This window comes from Brachypodium distachyon, chromosome 1, assembly GCF_000005505.3.
Source record: "Brachypodium distachyon strain Bd21 chromosome 1, Brachypodium_distachyon_v3.0, whole genome shotgun sequence".
Classification (NCBI taxonomy): Eukaryota; Viridiplantae; Streptophyta; class Magnoliopsida; order Poales; family Poaceae; genus Brachypodium; species Brachypodium distachyon.
The window spans coordinates 57401560-57416139 of record NC_016131.3 but is presented as its reverse complement, the minus strand read 5'-3'; the positions used below and the strand labels follow the sequence as shown (position 1 = coordinate 57416139).

The following is a 14580-nucleotide window of genomic DNA, read 5'->3' as shown; positions in this document are numbered from 1 at the left end:
TGGTGGATGAGTAGTGCTCTTCCTCGATTACTCATCACTCACATCGTTTCTGGACAAACATGCGAGGGGTCGAGAAGACAGGAGAGGACGGACAGCAAGGCTAGCTAGGCTGGCCAAAACAAAAATGGCACGTAATCGTTCCAGGCAAAAAAAAAAAAGAGTGACTTGGCATGGGGTGTTCATATATCATTGGATTTATTCTGGAGCTTAACTGGTTTGTGTTTTCGGTGAGACTGACGTGTCCATTAACTACGAGGCGGCCGTGCTGATTTTGTTCGGAGACGTAGATTGTGTGCTGAGCGTCTGCGGCTGTAAACGTGTGTTTTTCTTATAAAAAAAAAGTGTGTGATCGACCCTGTGCCCGCGCGTAGAAGCCGTTTCCCGCTCGTCGTCGTCGTCGGGACGGACGGTTGGCGGTTACTCGACTCAGACGGGACAGCTCACGTGGTACGCACCGGAGAGTGGGTTGTGTCGGCAGAGGGGCGTCCACACGTGTCGAGCGCCGTGAGGAAGAGGCCAAGGCATTGGTTCCGTACGCGCACGGTGGGGCCCACGCGCGAGCTGCTTCTTCTTCTATCCACTGGGGTGACGGAATTGCCCCTGCGACTCCTGGGCCTGGGTGTCGGCCCGCCCGCCAGCTAGCCTGTCTACCTGCATCCGCGTGGTGTGAAGCCACTGCACGTGGGCCGGCGTCCCGCATCCTAGGCAAAAAGCTGTTCTACCGGCAATCCTTGTTCCTCCATCGATCCGGTTTCGCAAGCATGCCGACGACGCTTACGTGCCTTTCTCCTTCGTCCTCCACTTGCCTGAGGTACCCACTCCTTTCCACGAAGAAATAGTAAGCGCACATCTCGAGATTTTATTTCGATCGACAACGGTTAGACTAACGATTTGAGGGTTACTTGCTAGAAAAACATTATATCATTGAATTCGTATTTAAAAATGTTTCCAACAGTATAAAATAACTAATTCCAAATTCGACTGAGAAAATAGACCTTCCCTTATATCACATACCCTCTTGAAGGAGACAGTGGTATCAAGACCATACAATACGGTAGTAGTCAAACAATCAAGTTGTTTGACGGCTATCACTATCTGTTAGATTTTCCTTTGTTCTAAATCAAACTTGTTAAAGTTAAAAATCTGACTAAGATTGTAGAAAAAAATATACCAACATTATCAAAAATTGTATGATGTGGAGATACAAATACAATGGAACTAATTTAGAATTGTCGTTTGCTTTTTCCGATAACTTGATCAAAGTTTAAGATAGGGAAATCTGCCCTGGAAACAAAGTTGAAATTTCTTACGTTTGCAAATACGAAAGGATATTATTTATCCGATAGACAATTGGTCAAATTCCTGATATAGAAGATCTCTCGTGTTATCCTTACCGGAGACAGGTCTCAGATCACGAGCAAGCCGTGAGGGCCGGTGTGTGTGTGTAGGAGTGCAAGCGCGCCATGCCATACGCGTGGGCAGCCGCGTGACCGACCGACATACCGGGAGAGTAGTAGTAGAAAAGACAAGATCAAATAAGTGACTTGGATCGGGCTCGTCGGCGATCGCGACATGTGCTGAGCTTGAATGTACACGCGTCCAGTAATAACCGAGCGTCGTACGTCGCGAAAAGCAGCCAGGCGTGCCCGGCGTGGCGACGTGTGGCCTGCGACGGAGAGCGACACTCACACTGGCGAGCAGGCAGCAGTTCGTGCCACTGAGCCTGACAGCTCGGGCCCACGCGCCTGCGCCTCCTTATCCGCTGGGTTGTTCTTGTTCCCCGTTTTCCTGTCCTGGCCTGACCAGGCTTCCGATGGGCATGGGCGAAGCTAAGCCGTGGAGAGAACAGAGGAATCCGTCGTGACCAAACTGCCCCTACTGTGTTCCGGCCGTTGGCCCTGCTAGCTGGCCCCACGGCCGCACCCAGCGTGGACCGGCGTAGGTAGGTACAGTACCCTCCAAGGTTTAAATTTTGACCGCTCTAGCAGTACCAGTTTCTCTCTGTTTTTGTTTCCTCTCCATGAGTCCATGCCGACAAAATCCGGCTTTTCTTCCCGACCACGCAGACAATTAACATACAGTGTGTTCTTCGCGTCCCCATTTCTCCGTCTCACGTTTAACAAGGGCATCCATCCGTTCCTCTTCTCGGGCAGGGAACTCGATCGTCATTATCTCGCCCATTATTGACCATTTGATTTTTTTTCTAAGGACTAGATCGTTTGTTTGCTAATTCTTCATGTTGTTTCAAAAGATGGACGTGTCTCCACTGCTGCAACGATCGTTCGATCGATGCTAGTACTAGCAACAAATATGACCGATGACTTGTCAGATCTTAGTTGTGACTGCGCACACTGTATAACACTGTATAATTCAGACAAAAGCTATTTCCTCCGACCCATATTATTTGTCTCAAATTTGTCCAAATATAAATGTATATATATGTTTAAAAAGCGTTTAGATGGGCACTAAGATAAATTTCTTCTCCCAGACAAGACAAGCTGAACATTTTTTTTTTATCTTCATGGATTGTTTCCCTATATAAATAGCTGTTCCCTGGCAGCAAGTTTGGATCTCGTAAGTCCACTATATATGTCCTAATCACCAGGTTGTTTCCAAAGCTCTTTTTTATTACCCAACAATAGCAACTAGCCATTTATTATTACTACTACAAAAGTGTACGTGGCTTGGAAGACACCGATCAAACTTGTGTACATAGTGTCCGAGTGACATATACTCATTGTAAAATAGACGGAGGTTGATCGGCCGACTGCCCATGCTGTTGGGAAGCACTACTAGAAGTACACCCTAATCTCAAAAAATAAAAAATAAAACACATGAGCTACTCCTACTTGATTAGGGATTTCAAGAAGATCTTACCTACTGCCAAGCTGGCACAAATGGTGTGTGACAGGATGCACGTGCCGGCTACTGCTACGTACTCTTCAGAAGCTAGACATTATTTAGTCCGCAAAAAAATGGATTTATTTGTTGTGTGCCAGCGCCGAATTCTGTATCTGTAGGAACGGAAGACGAAATTAAGAATGTGCCAAGCCGTCTTTTATGTGCTCACCCAACAGGACCAATATGAACAAGTATGCTATGCAATGTCTATGACAAAAATAAACGCTGACATTAGAAGACCATCAAATACAGGAGGGCACAACGGTCAATCCACCAAAACAAGTCAAAACAAGAGGATTCAAACAACTTTATTCAAAAGCAAACGGGTGCTACGCTTTATATAACCCTCCCCCACACCCCCAGAAAAAAGCAAGAAAAGAAAAAGGGCTGGCATAAAGCTGGAACCGGCCACCGAGGCTGGGGCAATCCAGACATTTCACACTCCTTCCCTTGTCGCATCCCCTTCCTCTTCTTCTCTCTTCTATTTCCTTCCTTGGCCCGGCAACTTCCACAAGTGCTCTCATAAAACTCAACTCCCCTCCATAGCAAAGCATCCAATGCTCGCCTTCCCCTCCCCGCCCCTGCCCTAATGGCGCCCCGCTAATCACTCCGGCGACCTCCAAACCCGCCCCATCCTTCTTCTAACCCCGGCCCTGCTTTAGAGGAGCGGAAGCGACTGCGGAGGGGGCGAGATGGACATCGCGTCGTTCGTGACGTCGCTGCTGACGTCGTTCGTCATCTTCGTGGTGCTGGTGCTGGTGTTCGCGTGGCTGTCGCGGCGGCCCGGGAACGCGCCCGTGTACTACCCGAGCGTGCTGCTGCGGGGGCTCGACCCCTGGGAGGGCCGCGGGAAGGGCACGCGCAGCCCCGTGGGATGGGTCCGCCAGGCCTTCTCCGCGCCCGAGGCCGACGTCATCGCCGCCGGCGGGGTCGACGCCGCCGTCTACCTCGTCTTCCTCTCCTCCGGTACGTGCCTACGGCGAAAAGCAAACCGCTCTCTTCGGTTCAGTTCATTTGTTCGCCGTGCTTTGCTTGTTCGGTTCCAGGTGGGTTCGTGCAGTTATGCGGACCTGCTGTGCGTTTATGCGGTTTTATTTATTTTTTGTCCCGACGAATTCCAGAAAAAGATGAAGAAGAAGAACAAAATCATGTGGTTTGTCGTGTTGTTGTGGAGCAAAATCAACAACTTTCTCTGATGATGCAAACTGGTTTCAAACCTGCTCTACTCTGTTCTAAACGAAGATCTGCTTTTTTAAAATAAAATAAAAAAGTTGTGCCGTGTTGTGAAAACGAAGTTTGATGTTTTACTTGTATATACCAACATAAAAAAAGTGCTAGTTGTTGCCATCAGTTTACTTTTAAATTATATGGTGCTACGATAAAACTGCAAAAAGATTTTGTGTAGAACAAGCAAGGGCCATGTGTGTCTTATTGTTATGTGGAAGAGTTCAAATGTCATTTTCAATCGCACCTCCACGTAGCTATGCTGCGTGGAGGATCGTTTGGAAGTATGAAATTGAGCATGTTAAACGGTTTAGTCAATAGTACGAAAAGGTGCATGAAAAGGCTAGGATGCGCTTCGGGTCAAAGGTAGTTAGTTAGGCAGATGGATAATAACACAGAGTTATTGCCAATTATCAGATTTTTTATTCTTCTCTTGTGTTCCAGTGCTGGCAATCCTCGTGCTCTCCGGAATCGTGTTGCTTCCAGTCCTGTTACCTCTTGCCGCCACTGATCATGCCCTGGAGGATCCCTCTGGTTCCAGAAATGGCTCGACATCACAGAACTTCACTGTGATTGAAAGATTGGCATTGGGCAATGTTCAAGTAAGTCATCCTTCTTGCCTGAGTTTCATAGCCTTGTCTTTGTTTCCATAAATGCATCTAGGATGCTCCATTTATAATAGTACCATCTTCGTACTTGATTTGGCCATTTAATCACCAGGTGGACAATCGGTTTTAGAAAATTATATTATATCGTGCACATCATTATGAATACCAAACACGTATTTAGTTTCAATATGTCAATATTTGCTGCTCTTTCTCCTTATCCTTTTGATTAGGTACATCCGTTTCCAACTTTTGATTAAAATGAAATTCTGCCGTTTGATCGATGCATCCATTACCAGTTCTTGCTGTAATCACTAGAAATTCAAAACATTGTGAAGCTTGGTTGAAATGGTTATGTTAAAACTTCTGTAGCTGCTCTTTTATTTTCTATAAAGATACAAAGAAAGAAAAGGTTTATAAGCTAGATCATCATAGTTGCACTCACAAACAAACTTAGTTGTGTCTTCACATTTTCTCCAGAAAAAAAGTATGAGGCTGTGGGCGTTTATATTATCAGTCTACTGGGTCTCTTTTGTCACCTATTTCGTACTATGGAAATCCTACAAGCATGTTTCAAATCTGAGAGCTGCTGCAAGATCATCATCAGATGTTAAACCAGAGGAGTTTGCCGTGTTGGTGAGAGATATCCCTGTACCGCCTCCTGATCAGACTATAAAGGACTCTGTGGATTCATATTTCCGAGCACTTCATCCTGACACATTCTACAAATCAATGGTTGTGACAGACAACAAAGAGGTATGGCAACTCTGAGGTTCATTTAGGGAAATTGCTGCCCTTTATTTTATTCATGATACATTTCCTATTTTCTCCTGCTATCTGATCAAATTGCTCTTTGCAGGCTGATAAAATTTTCCAAGAGATTGAAGGTCACAAACAGAAAATTGCTCATGCTGAAGCTGTCTATGCGGAGTCAAAAAAAGCAAACAAACCTGAGGGCAGCAAGCCTACTCATAGGACTGGATTCCTTGGCCTTATTGGTAAAAAGGTTGACACAATTGAGTATTGTAATGAGAAGATCAAGGAGTTGCTGCCCAAACTGGAGGACGAACAGAAGAATACCCTTCAAGAGAAACAGCAACGGGCTGCCATTATCTTCTTCAACAGCAGAGCTGCAGCAACCTCTGCATCTCAGACTCTGCATGCTCAGTTGTTTGATAAATGGACAGTTACTGAAGCTCCTGAACCACGTGAGATAATATGGCCCAATCTTCCGAGGAAAATATATGACAGGCAAATCAGACAGTCTGTCGTCTATTTCATTGTCTTCCTCACAGTGTTCTTCTATACTATTCCTATTACTGCTATCTCTGCCGTTACAACGCTAGAAAAACTGAGGGAGAAGCTGCCCTTTCTGAAGGTGGTGGTGGATCAACCAGCAATTAAGACAGTCTTACAGGCCTATCTGCCACAGCTTGCACTTATTGTTTTCCTCGCTTTGCTGCCTGCTCTTCTTTTGTTTCTCTCAAAGTCAGAGGGGATCCCTTCACAGAGCCACGTAGTCAGGGCAGCATCAGGAAAATATTTCTACTTCATTATCTTCAATGTCTTCATTGGCTTTACAATTAGTTCCTCACTGTTCAGCGCTTTGAAAACTATTATCAATAACCCTCCTGGGATTATTAGCATGCTTGCCAACAGCCTTCCTGGAAGTGCAACTTTCTTCCTCACATTTGTTGCATTGAAGTAATGCCCTTTGTGTCTCACATTTATTCCAATCTACACATGTCTGAATTCCTCAGCTATAGAAAGTAACTGTTTGATTGTTTCTCTTGACAGATTCTTTGTTGGTTATGGGCTTGAGCTTTCTCGCTTGGTCCCTCTCATCATTTTCCACCTGAAAAAGAAGTACCTTTGCAAGACAGAGGATGAGGTGAGAGCAGCATGGGCTCCAGGAGACCTGGGGTATAACACCAGGGTTCCGAACGATATGCTGGTTGTGACAATTGTGCTGTGCTACTCCGTTATTGCACCTTTGATCATTCCATTCGGTGTTGCTTACTTTGCTCTGGGATGGCTTATAGCAAAAAATCAGGTGAGCAAGATGGTGTGTACTTAAATGGAAGTTTCAGCATGGTGTGGGACTGATCTAGATGTGGCTTCTGGAAACGATACTAGTTCCGTCACTAGATATTTGAGGAATACATATGTCAGATGGATTTGGTAAATGGACTTATCTAACATTCCTACTTGTCTCTAAATGCAGGTTTTAAGAGTTTATGTTCCTAGTTACGAGAGCAATGGGCGGATGTGGCCACACATGCATACGAGGGTCATTGCAGCTCTAATGATTTACCAGGCTACCATGATTGGTGTCATCATTCTTAAATTGTTCTACTATTCTACCATCCTTTTCCCACTCCTCGCAATAAGCTTAATCTTCGCCTACACTTGCCATACACGCTTCTACCCTGCATTTGCCAAAACACCTCTTGAGGTGGCATGCCAGGGGCTGAAAGAGACACCGAACATGGGCGCCATCTACACCGCATACATCCCTCCTTGCCTGAAGCCCGAGAAGCTCGAAGATGTGGACATCTTCGAGGATGCTCAGTCACGCACCACCTCCAGAGCCCCGTCCTTTTAAAGTAAGTAGCTGCATCAATCAGAATCCGTAGCCATTGCCCATTGCAAACATATACCAATGACCTGAGCATTACCATTGAATTCCTGCAGGATTTTGTGATGAATTTCCACGCGTGACAATCGGTCCGTCTTCCATGTCGATCCTCCCCCCTGTGAAGCTGTTGTTTCCAGGATAGGAAACTGATGTCATCTGCCTCTGTACATACCCACGCTGTCGCCAGATATTTTAGGTAGTTGGTGTGGATATTATTGGGCTTTTACGTTCGTCTTCACTGTTAGTATTAAATTTGGCGTGTGGGTGTGGTTGTGGTGAGTGGACTATCTGCCTTTTAGCTGTGCAAACCCTGTGTGGTGACTCCTCGATGTCTTTTAACTCTGTTTAACATATATTTAGCCTGGTGGTGCTATTATTTGTTACTGAAATGTGTACGCTCGATCATACCTGAATTTGTATTCTGGGACCTGGCATGATTTATCTTGTTCTTTTGTCAGGACTTGACCGTACTTTGGATCAAGTTAGTGTTAGAACACATGTTGGCCCCCTCTTTTCGGTTTCAACTTCCCCATAAGTCGATTTCAGCTGAATTTTGCAGGGAAGCTGCTGCCAAAAGAATTCCATTCGAATTCTCAGGGAAGCTTTGTGCGGTTTAGGATAGACACGCTTTTCAGTTTGACATTTTTTTACATTGATTTATTTAGAAAATTTTGGGTTGAAGTAGATTTTTTTTTTTACTGCGGTGATATACACATGGTCTCAATTCAGTTTCTCTATTCTTACATGTGGGAAATTTAGAAAAACAAATTGAGGTGTGATATACAACAACTTGTGCCCGTCACCTACAAATTTCAAATCACATCTCGAAAAAACAAAACAAAAAAGAGACAAAGCAAGGAAATTCCTGACCTGAGAGCTCTAGGCCCAACCCAACGGCCCAACAACCCCTTTCTCTCGCCGCCTTCCCTCCAAGAACCCAGCACGAATTCACCCTCTCCGCCGAAGCACGGCCATGCCATGCCCATGCCCATGCGCGAGGCAATCCCTCGAGCACCTTGCACGCACCCGGCGGCGGCGGCGCTGCGCCACTGCGTCGCGCTCCTCCGCCTCCACCTCGCATCGCCCTCGCTCGCCACCGCCAAGCAGCTCCACGCGCGGGCGCTCCGTGCGGCCCCCGGCGTCACCCCGTCCCACCCGCTCCTCGCAAAGCACCTCCTCTTCCACCTCGCCGCTCTCAAGGCCCCGCCGCTCCGCTACGCCGTCGCCGTCCTCTCCGGCCTCCTCCCCAGCCCAGACCCGTTCTCCCTCAACACCGTGCTCCGCATCTTCGCCTCCTCGGCTCGCCCGCGCGTCGCGCTCGCGCTCCACCGCCGCCACCTGGCCCCGCCCGACACGCACACGTACCCGCCGCTCCTCCAGGCCTGCGCGCGCCTCCTCGCGCTCCGCTACGGCGAAGGGCTCCACGCCGAGGCATGCAAGAACGGGCTCGTGTCCCTCGTCTTCGTCAAGAACTCGCTCGTCCACCTCTACGGCGCTTGCGGCCTCTTCGAGAGCGCGCACAGGGTGTTCGACGAAATACCGCCGCCCGAGCGGAACCTCGTCTCGTGGAACTCCGTGCTTAACGGGTTCGCGGCCAACGGGAGGCCCAATGAGGTGCTGACTGTCTTCAGGGAGATGTTGGAGGTCGAGTTTGCGCCGGATGGTTTCACCGTGGTGAGCGTTTTGACTGCGTGCGCGGAGATTGGGGTGCTCGCTTTAGGGAGGAGGGTGCATGTGTTTGTGGCCAAGGTTGGGTTGGTTGGGAACGCGCATGCCGGGAATGCGCTGATTGATCTGTACGCCAAGTGCGGCGGAGTTGACGATGCTAGGAAGATGTTTGGGGAGATGGGGGTGGGAAGGACTGTTGTCTCGTGGACGTCACTGATCGTGGGTTTGGCAGTGAATGGGTTTGGAATGGATGCGCTTCAGCTGTTCAGCATGATGGAAAGGGAGAAGCTTATGCCAACTGAAATCACTATGGTGGGTGTATTGTATGCTTGTAGCCACTGTGGGTTGGTTGATGACGGGTTTCGGTATTTTGATCAGATGAAGGCGGAGTACGGCATTACGCCGAGGATTGAGCATCTTGGATGTATGGTGGACCTCCTGGGTAGAGCTGGGAGAGTTGAGGAAGCACACAATTATATCACCACGATGCCACTTGAGCCTAACGCTGTCGTTTGGCGGACCTTGCTGGGTGCTTGCGCAATGCACAAGAAACTGGAAATCGGTGAGGCTGCTTGGGCACGGCTGGTTGAGCTTGACCCTGGGCACAGTGGCGACTATGTGCTCCTCTCAAACCTTTATGCTGGGGTTGGGAGGTGGGCAGATGTACATGTGCTTAGGAAGACAATGGTCACACATGGAGTGAGGAAGAACCCAGGGCATAGCCTTGTGGAGCTCCGCAATTCTGTGTATGAGTTTGTTATGGGCGATAGGTCGCATCCCGAGACTGATCAGATATATGAAATGCTTGGTGATATTGCTGAGAGATTGAGACGTCAAGGGTACATCCCTCACACAAGCAATGTATTGGCAGATATAGAAGACGAAGAGAAAGAGTCTGCCTTGAACTATCATAGCGAGAGGCTGGCCATCGCATTTGCATTACTGAAGTCTCTTCCTGGTACTCCTATCAGGATAGTGAAGAACTTGAGGGTGTGTGGGGACTGCCACATGGCAATTAAGCTAATATCTAAGGTATACGATCGTGAAATCATTGTTAGGGATCGCAGTAGGTTCCACCATTTCAAAGGGGGAGCATGTTCATGTAAAGATTACTGGTAGTTGATCCATGTACAGACTGACAGTGATTGATGTACGATTTATGAGGATCCATGCCCAATAATCAGGTACTAGTGCTCTCACTTATGGTTTCTTACCAGTTCTATAAAGTTCATTTATCGGCACATCATTATTCATCCAGCCACAGTAACCGGTTTTTATTTTACTGCATCACTGGAGCGGAAGTGTTGGGGTAACCTTATGTATTACAAGTTACCGCAATCTCATTCCTAGTCAAACATACTAAAGTGAACTGAAAACAGAAGCTCCCAGATATAGCAGAAAGCAGGTTTTGTTGTTGTTGTGTTCATTATTATACGGATTAAAAAAAACACGTTTGAGTACTTCCATCTTCAAAGGGCATTTCTTGTCTTTCCATTAAAGGGCACTGTAGCAATTATCCTGATGTAATCAATTTTTAACCATTTCACTGGATAAATTTGAGACCTGATATTTCTCTCCTGTTAGTCAGATTCTGATTCCAAATAATTTTGAACAAAGGCTGTTGTATTTACTTGGCGGACTTCCATTGTGTAAAAAACTAAATGGCCCAGAGTCTGCTACCTATTTGCTGTTGATTTGCATGTGAAAAGTAGATCTGCAGGACATGACCAGGTCATGTTTTCCTGACTTCTTTTTCAGCACCTACAATCTAAGACCCTTACAATCGTCTAAAGGACTCCAGACAGCAAACTTAAGATACAACTTTTTCTTCATGACAACATCAAAGGTTAGCTTGATATTATAGTTGCATGTTGTCTTTAACATTGTTTGTTGGCGTTGCTTTGTTCCATATGTTGATATTCATTGGGATTACCAATGATGTTTACGCTATTTTCCTAATTTTACTTTATGGAAAGACTGAAAGTTTCTTGCACCACACTGCGTCAGTACTTTCTTATTGAGCTAAGTAAGCCAGCATGTGGCCAAGCAAAATGGGTTCTTGCGAGCTGGCCCTGGCTCAGCTTGTTTGGTGACTGCACTGAGTTAGTCTGGCCTTGGTTTGTTATGGGACCGAGCCAAGCTGAATTCGATTCAAGACAGGATGGCTTCGAGCCTTAATCTTTTTCTTCCAGTCCTTGCTGCTCCATTCTATTTAGTGTGACATTACCTGCTCTGTTAATCTATTTTACTGCAGCTAATTTAACATCATATTTATTTTCACCGTCTTATTTCAGTATTGTCGGTCTCATGCCGTTACTTAGGAAGTGTAGTTCAGTCAAACCATGTACCTTTTTCTGGCTACAATAGAGTTCACGGAACCTCATTCATTTAGACTTCAGTCTTTGTAAAGTGAATCAAGGTTCTTCCCTTAATACACAAGAAAAGCTTTGTGCTCATGAAGCTCCGACATATTCCACCATGAAACAGCAAAGAGAAAGGTAACAACACAACATACACTTTGCCAGTTGAGCCCTTCTGATCTCATGGAATCTATTGCCTAGTTTCCTTTTGTCCCTTTAGAAATCATGCCCATGCATGCGTGCATATCTCCATGGCAAAAGAATCCATGGTTTCCTGGCCTTCAAGTCATTCCATCTCCTCTCCTCAATTTTATATCATATTCATAAAGGTCTTTGCATTGGCTTAACACAGCACAAACAAACTGATCGTTAGTGAGACGTGCATTTCTCTGTGCATAGGTTCTTTGTGCCACCTCTCTGCCATGACCATAAATATGCACCATGTACCTTGAGCAACCCTCAGGACTTTTGGGGTTCATGACTTGCTTAGTGAGTCGTGTGAAATCCAGCACTTTTTGCATGGACAGTGGCTTCCAGTTTCCTGTTGATACAGGTGCTCTTCGCTCAGACTCCCATTATATTCCCTAGGCGAGTGACACACTGCAGGGGAGGGAAAGAGACGGTCAGAGAGGTCTTTTCTGGGTTTTTTTTCAGCCATGAAGAGAAAGGAGCTGATCGTGAACGGTCTTTTGGTTCTTGCATGGTCCATTGGTGAGTTTTTCAGCCATATGTCTTGTTCTTTGCTCGTCCCATATTGATCTTGTTGTTGCATGCTCTTGCTGTAGATCTGTCAATAATCAACCAATGTATCATATCTCAGTATCACAACTAGTATATTATATGATATGATTAGAGTATAGTATCTGTCAACATCATTATGTTCCTCATGCTCAGGTTAATCACATGTTTAGCAGCAAACAAATGGTCTTGCTCAGAGAGGTATGTCTCGATCATTTTATCTCATCCAATCATTTCATTCCTGTGTGATCAGTCTCCGCAGCAGGCATCGTGCCGCAGGAGAAGGTGGAGTCTGCCACGCCGATCTCTACCATGTCTCCTCCAGAAGGAAACATGACCTTCATCGACGGCGTGACATGGTGCGTCGCGCGGCCAGGAGTCCCCCAGGAGGACCTCCAGAACGCGCTGGACTGGGCGTGCGGCCAGGGCGCCGCCGACTGCACACCGCTGCAGCCCGGCGGCCACTGCTACCAGCCCGACACGCTCCTGTCGCACGCCTCCTACGCCTTCAACATCTTCTACCAGCAGAACGGCAACTCTGACATCGCCTGCAACTTCGGCGGCGCCGGAACCATCATCAAGAGGGATCCAAGTAAGAAAATTATGAAAAACTACTGCTCCATCGATCATTGTACACTTGATCAGCGGAGCTACATACATACTCTATTTGCCTAATGCAATGTTCAGTGGCGTAAACTTGTTCGTTTGGTTCTTGACAGGTTTTGGGTCATGCAAGTTCCTGGCATCCGAGTAAGTCTACTTCTCCAGCATATATTGAAAGGCCCCATCTGAAACACAGAACTGTTAGATTTCCGTTTTCCAAACAGGACCTAATTAAGTAATCAATTGTGAGATGATTATGCATCAAGTACTTGGTGTGTGACTGGAAATTTTTTGTTGGGCTGGCACAGGACTTCTGCTGCTTCAGCGCTGATACTGAGGAGCATGCGGATGATGATCTGTGCTGCATTTCTGACCTTGCTTCAGCTGAGAGTTTCCTAAGCTGTGCAGTACTGAGCGCCTGCAAGTGTCGGTGAGAGGGAGGGGATGGCCTGGTGCTAACAAGAGTAACAGAGTATGTGATGCGAAGATCAACAATGCCATGGTGGTTTGTTTTTTGCACTCTGTAAGGAGCTGGCAGTGCTACTTTTTTTCTTCTGTAAATTTGCAAAGATATGTATGTCTTAGGAGCGGTGCTTGTTTAGAAATGCACAATGTTTATTTATTCCATTAAAGTTAGATCTCAGATAAAAGTGCCAGGGTCACTTCTTTTCTCCACGTTAGGTTTCAGATGAAAGAAGCAGGTAATTAAGGTAGATGTTTATACATATTTCGTTAAGTTGAACCTAAGCTAATTACACAACACTATACTGAGCAGGTCCGTACATCATTGGTTTATACATCATACATATTAGTTCATTGCCCGGACAGTGAAATCCATTGTGCATGTACTTTTTTCTTTGTCCTGACAGTGATGGACTGGCCATCTAAAAAACCTGAAATCAAGAAGCTCTGTAGGCCGGTTCGATTGAGGACAAGATATGCACCACACATTAGTTCATTGTACATCACATCATCATCATCACACCAAATTACATCAGGCAGCTTAGGGCCCTCTCATTCATTCCATCATATGTGGGATGGAAGCTTGATAACTGTATGTAGGTGGGTGATCTAGCCGACGATCTGGTCGAGGACGCCGGTGTTCTTGAGGCCGAGGACGATGCCGACGCCGAGCATGTGTCCGACGGTGCCGCAGGCGAGCGTGTCGGCGAGCGTGAACCCGGCGGGGTCGCCGGTCTGGAGCCCTGACTCGCGCGCCTCCAGCTTCAGCCCCGCCGTCGCCTTCCGGTTCGCCGACGGCGCCAGCCCGAACCGCCCCGCGAACAGCATCAGCGTCGTCGTCGTCACCATGATCTAAACCCATCCATCAAAAACCATTCGTTCGTTTGATCACAGACATAACACATGCCATGGTGTGCTTCAGTGCTTGTGATTGTGAGAGCTGGCTAAGCTAAGGCCAAAGGGATATAGTAATGTCTTACGAGGTTGGTGGAGGAGCCGATGAAGTCGCACCGGATGCCCTGGGACCTCTTCCTGGACGCTCTAAGCGTTGGCAGCATCGCCATGGATGACCTCGGCGCCGAGTAGCTCCGGAGGCCGTGGAACTGCGGCACGGAGGCCATGGCGGAGAGCTGGGAGGCCATTGCTTTTGCTTAATTGCTTTGTGGTTGTTGTTCAGGCGCAATGGCAAAAGAAGCTCCTTTCTTAAATCTTGTGGAGACGAGACCTTCAGCGGGATCCAGCTTGTGGCGCGCAGCGGCCACTCGCGGATAGGTTCCGGATCCCCTGCCGCTGACGTGGCGCCCCCTGGTTTGAGCATGCTGCCAGTTGTGATAAGATAGCTAGCTGCACACCCTCGTTCAGTGACGTGTCCAGTGGCAAA

At 47.1% G+C, this 14580-nt stretch overlaps 4 protein-coding genes across 5 annotated transcripts; 3 read left to right on the top strand and 1 right to left on the bottom strand.

Moving 5' to 3' along the window:
- Nucleotides 1–3290: 3290 nt before the first annotated feature.
- LOC100832580 (CSC1-like protein ERD4) lies at nucleotides 3291–7773 on the top strand. Its single transcript, XM_003557596.4, has 7 exons — nucleotides 3291–3867; nucleotides 4570–4727; nucleotides 5211–5486; nucleotides 5590–6434; nucleotides 6528–6783; nucleotides 6955–7336; nucleotides 7425–7773. Exons 1-6 carry the CDS (start codon nucleotides 3594–3596, stop codon nucleotides 7333–7335), a joined length of 2190 nt encoding a protein of 729 aa, XP_003557644.1. The 5' UTR covers nucleotides 3291–3593; the 3' UTR covers nucleotide 7336; nucleotides 7425–7773.
- A 177-nt stretch (nucleotides 7774–7950) lies between these two features.
- On the top strand, nucleotides 7951–10235 carry LOC100833113 (pentatricopeptide repeat-containing protein At4g21065). The gene has a single exon (XM_024460087.1). The coding sequence runs from the start codon at nucleotides 8347–8349 to the stop codon at nucleotides 10153–10155; it is 1809 nt and encodes a 602-aa protein (XP_024315855.1). The 5' UTR covers nucleotides 7951–8346; the 3' UTR covers nucleotides 10156–10235.
- Nucleotides 10161–13672, top strand: LOC100833964 (major pollen allergen Ole e 10). Of its 2 annotated transcripts, XM_024460090.1 has the most exons (6): nucleotides 10161–10220; nucleotides 10795–12107; nucleotides 12291–12335; nucleotides 12414–12726; nucleotides 12854–12884; nucleotides 13046–13672. In XM_024460090.1, the coding sequence occupies exons 3-6, from the start codon at nucleotides 12300–12302 to the stop codon at nucleotides 13134–13136; spliced, it is 471 nt and encodes a 156-aa protein (XP_024315858.1). In that variant the 5' UTR covers nucleotides 10161–10220; nucleotides 10795–12107; nucleotides 12291–12299; the 3' UTR covers nucleotides 13137–13672. The 2 variants fall into 2 exon arrangements, with proteins under 2 accessions (XP_024315858.1, XP_003561463.1); XM_003561415.4 differs by lacking the exon at nucleotides 12291–12335 and having other exon boundaries at nucleotides 12388–12726.
- LOC100833427 (photosystem I reaction center subunit psaK, chloroplastic) lies at nucleotides 13503–14420 on the bottom strand. The gene is made up of 2 exons (XM_003557598.4): nucleotides 14180–14420; nucleotides 13503–14051 (listed from the first exon to the last, which is right to left on the bottom strand). The coding sequence occupies exons 1-2, from the start codon at nucleotides 14339–14341 to the stop codon at nucleotides 13809–13811; spliced, it is 405 nt and encodes a 134-aa protein (XP_003557646.1). The 5' UTR covers nucleotides 14342–14420; the 3' UTR covers nucleotides 13503–13808.
- Between the last annotated feature and the right edge of the window lie 160 nt (nucleotides 14421–14580).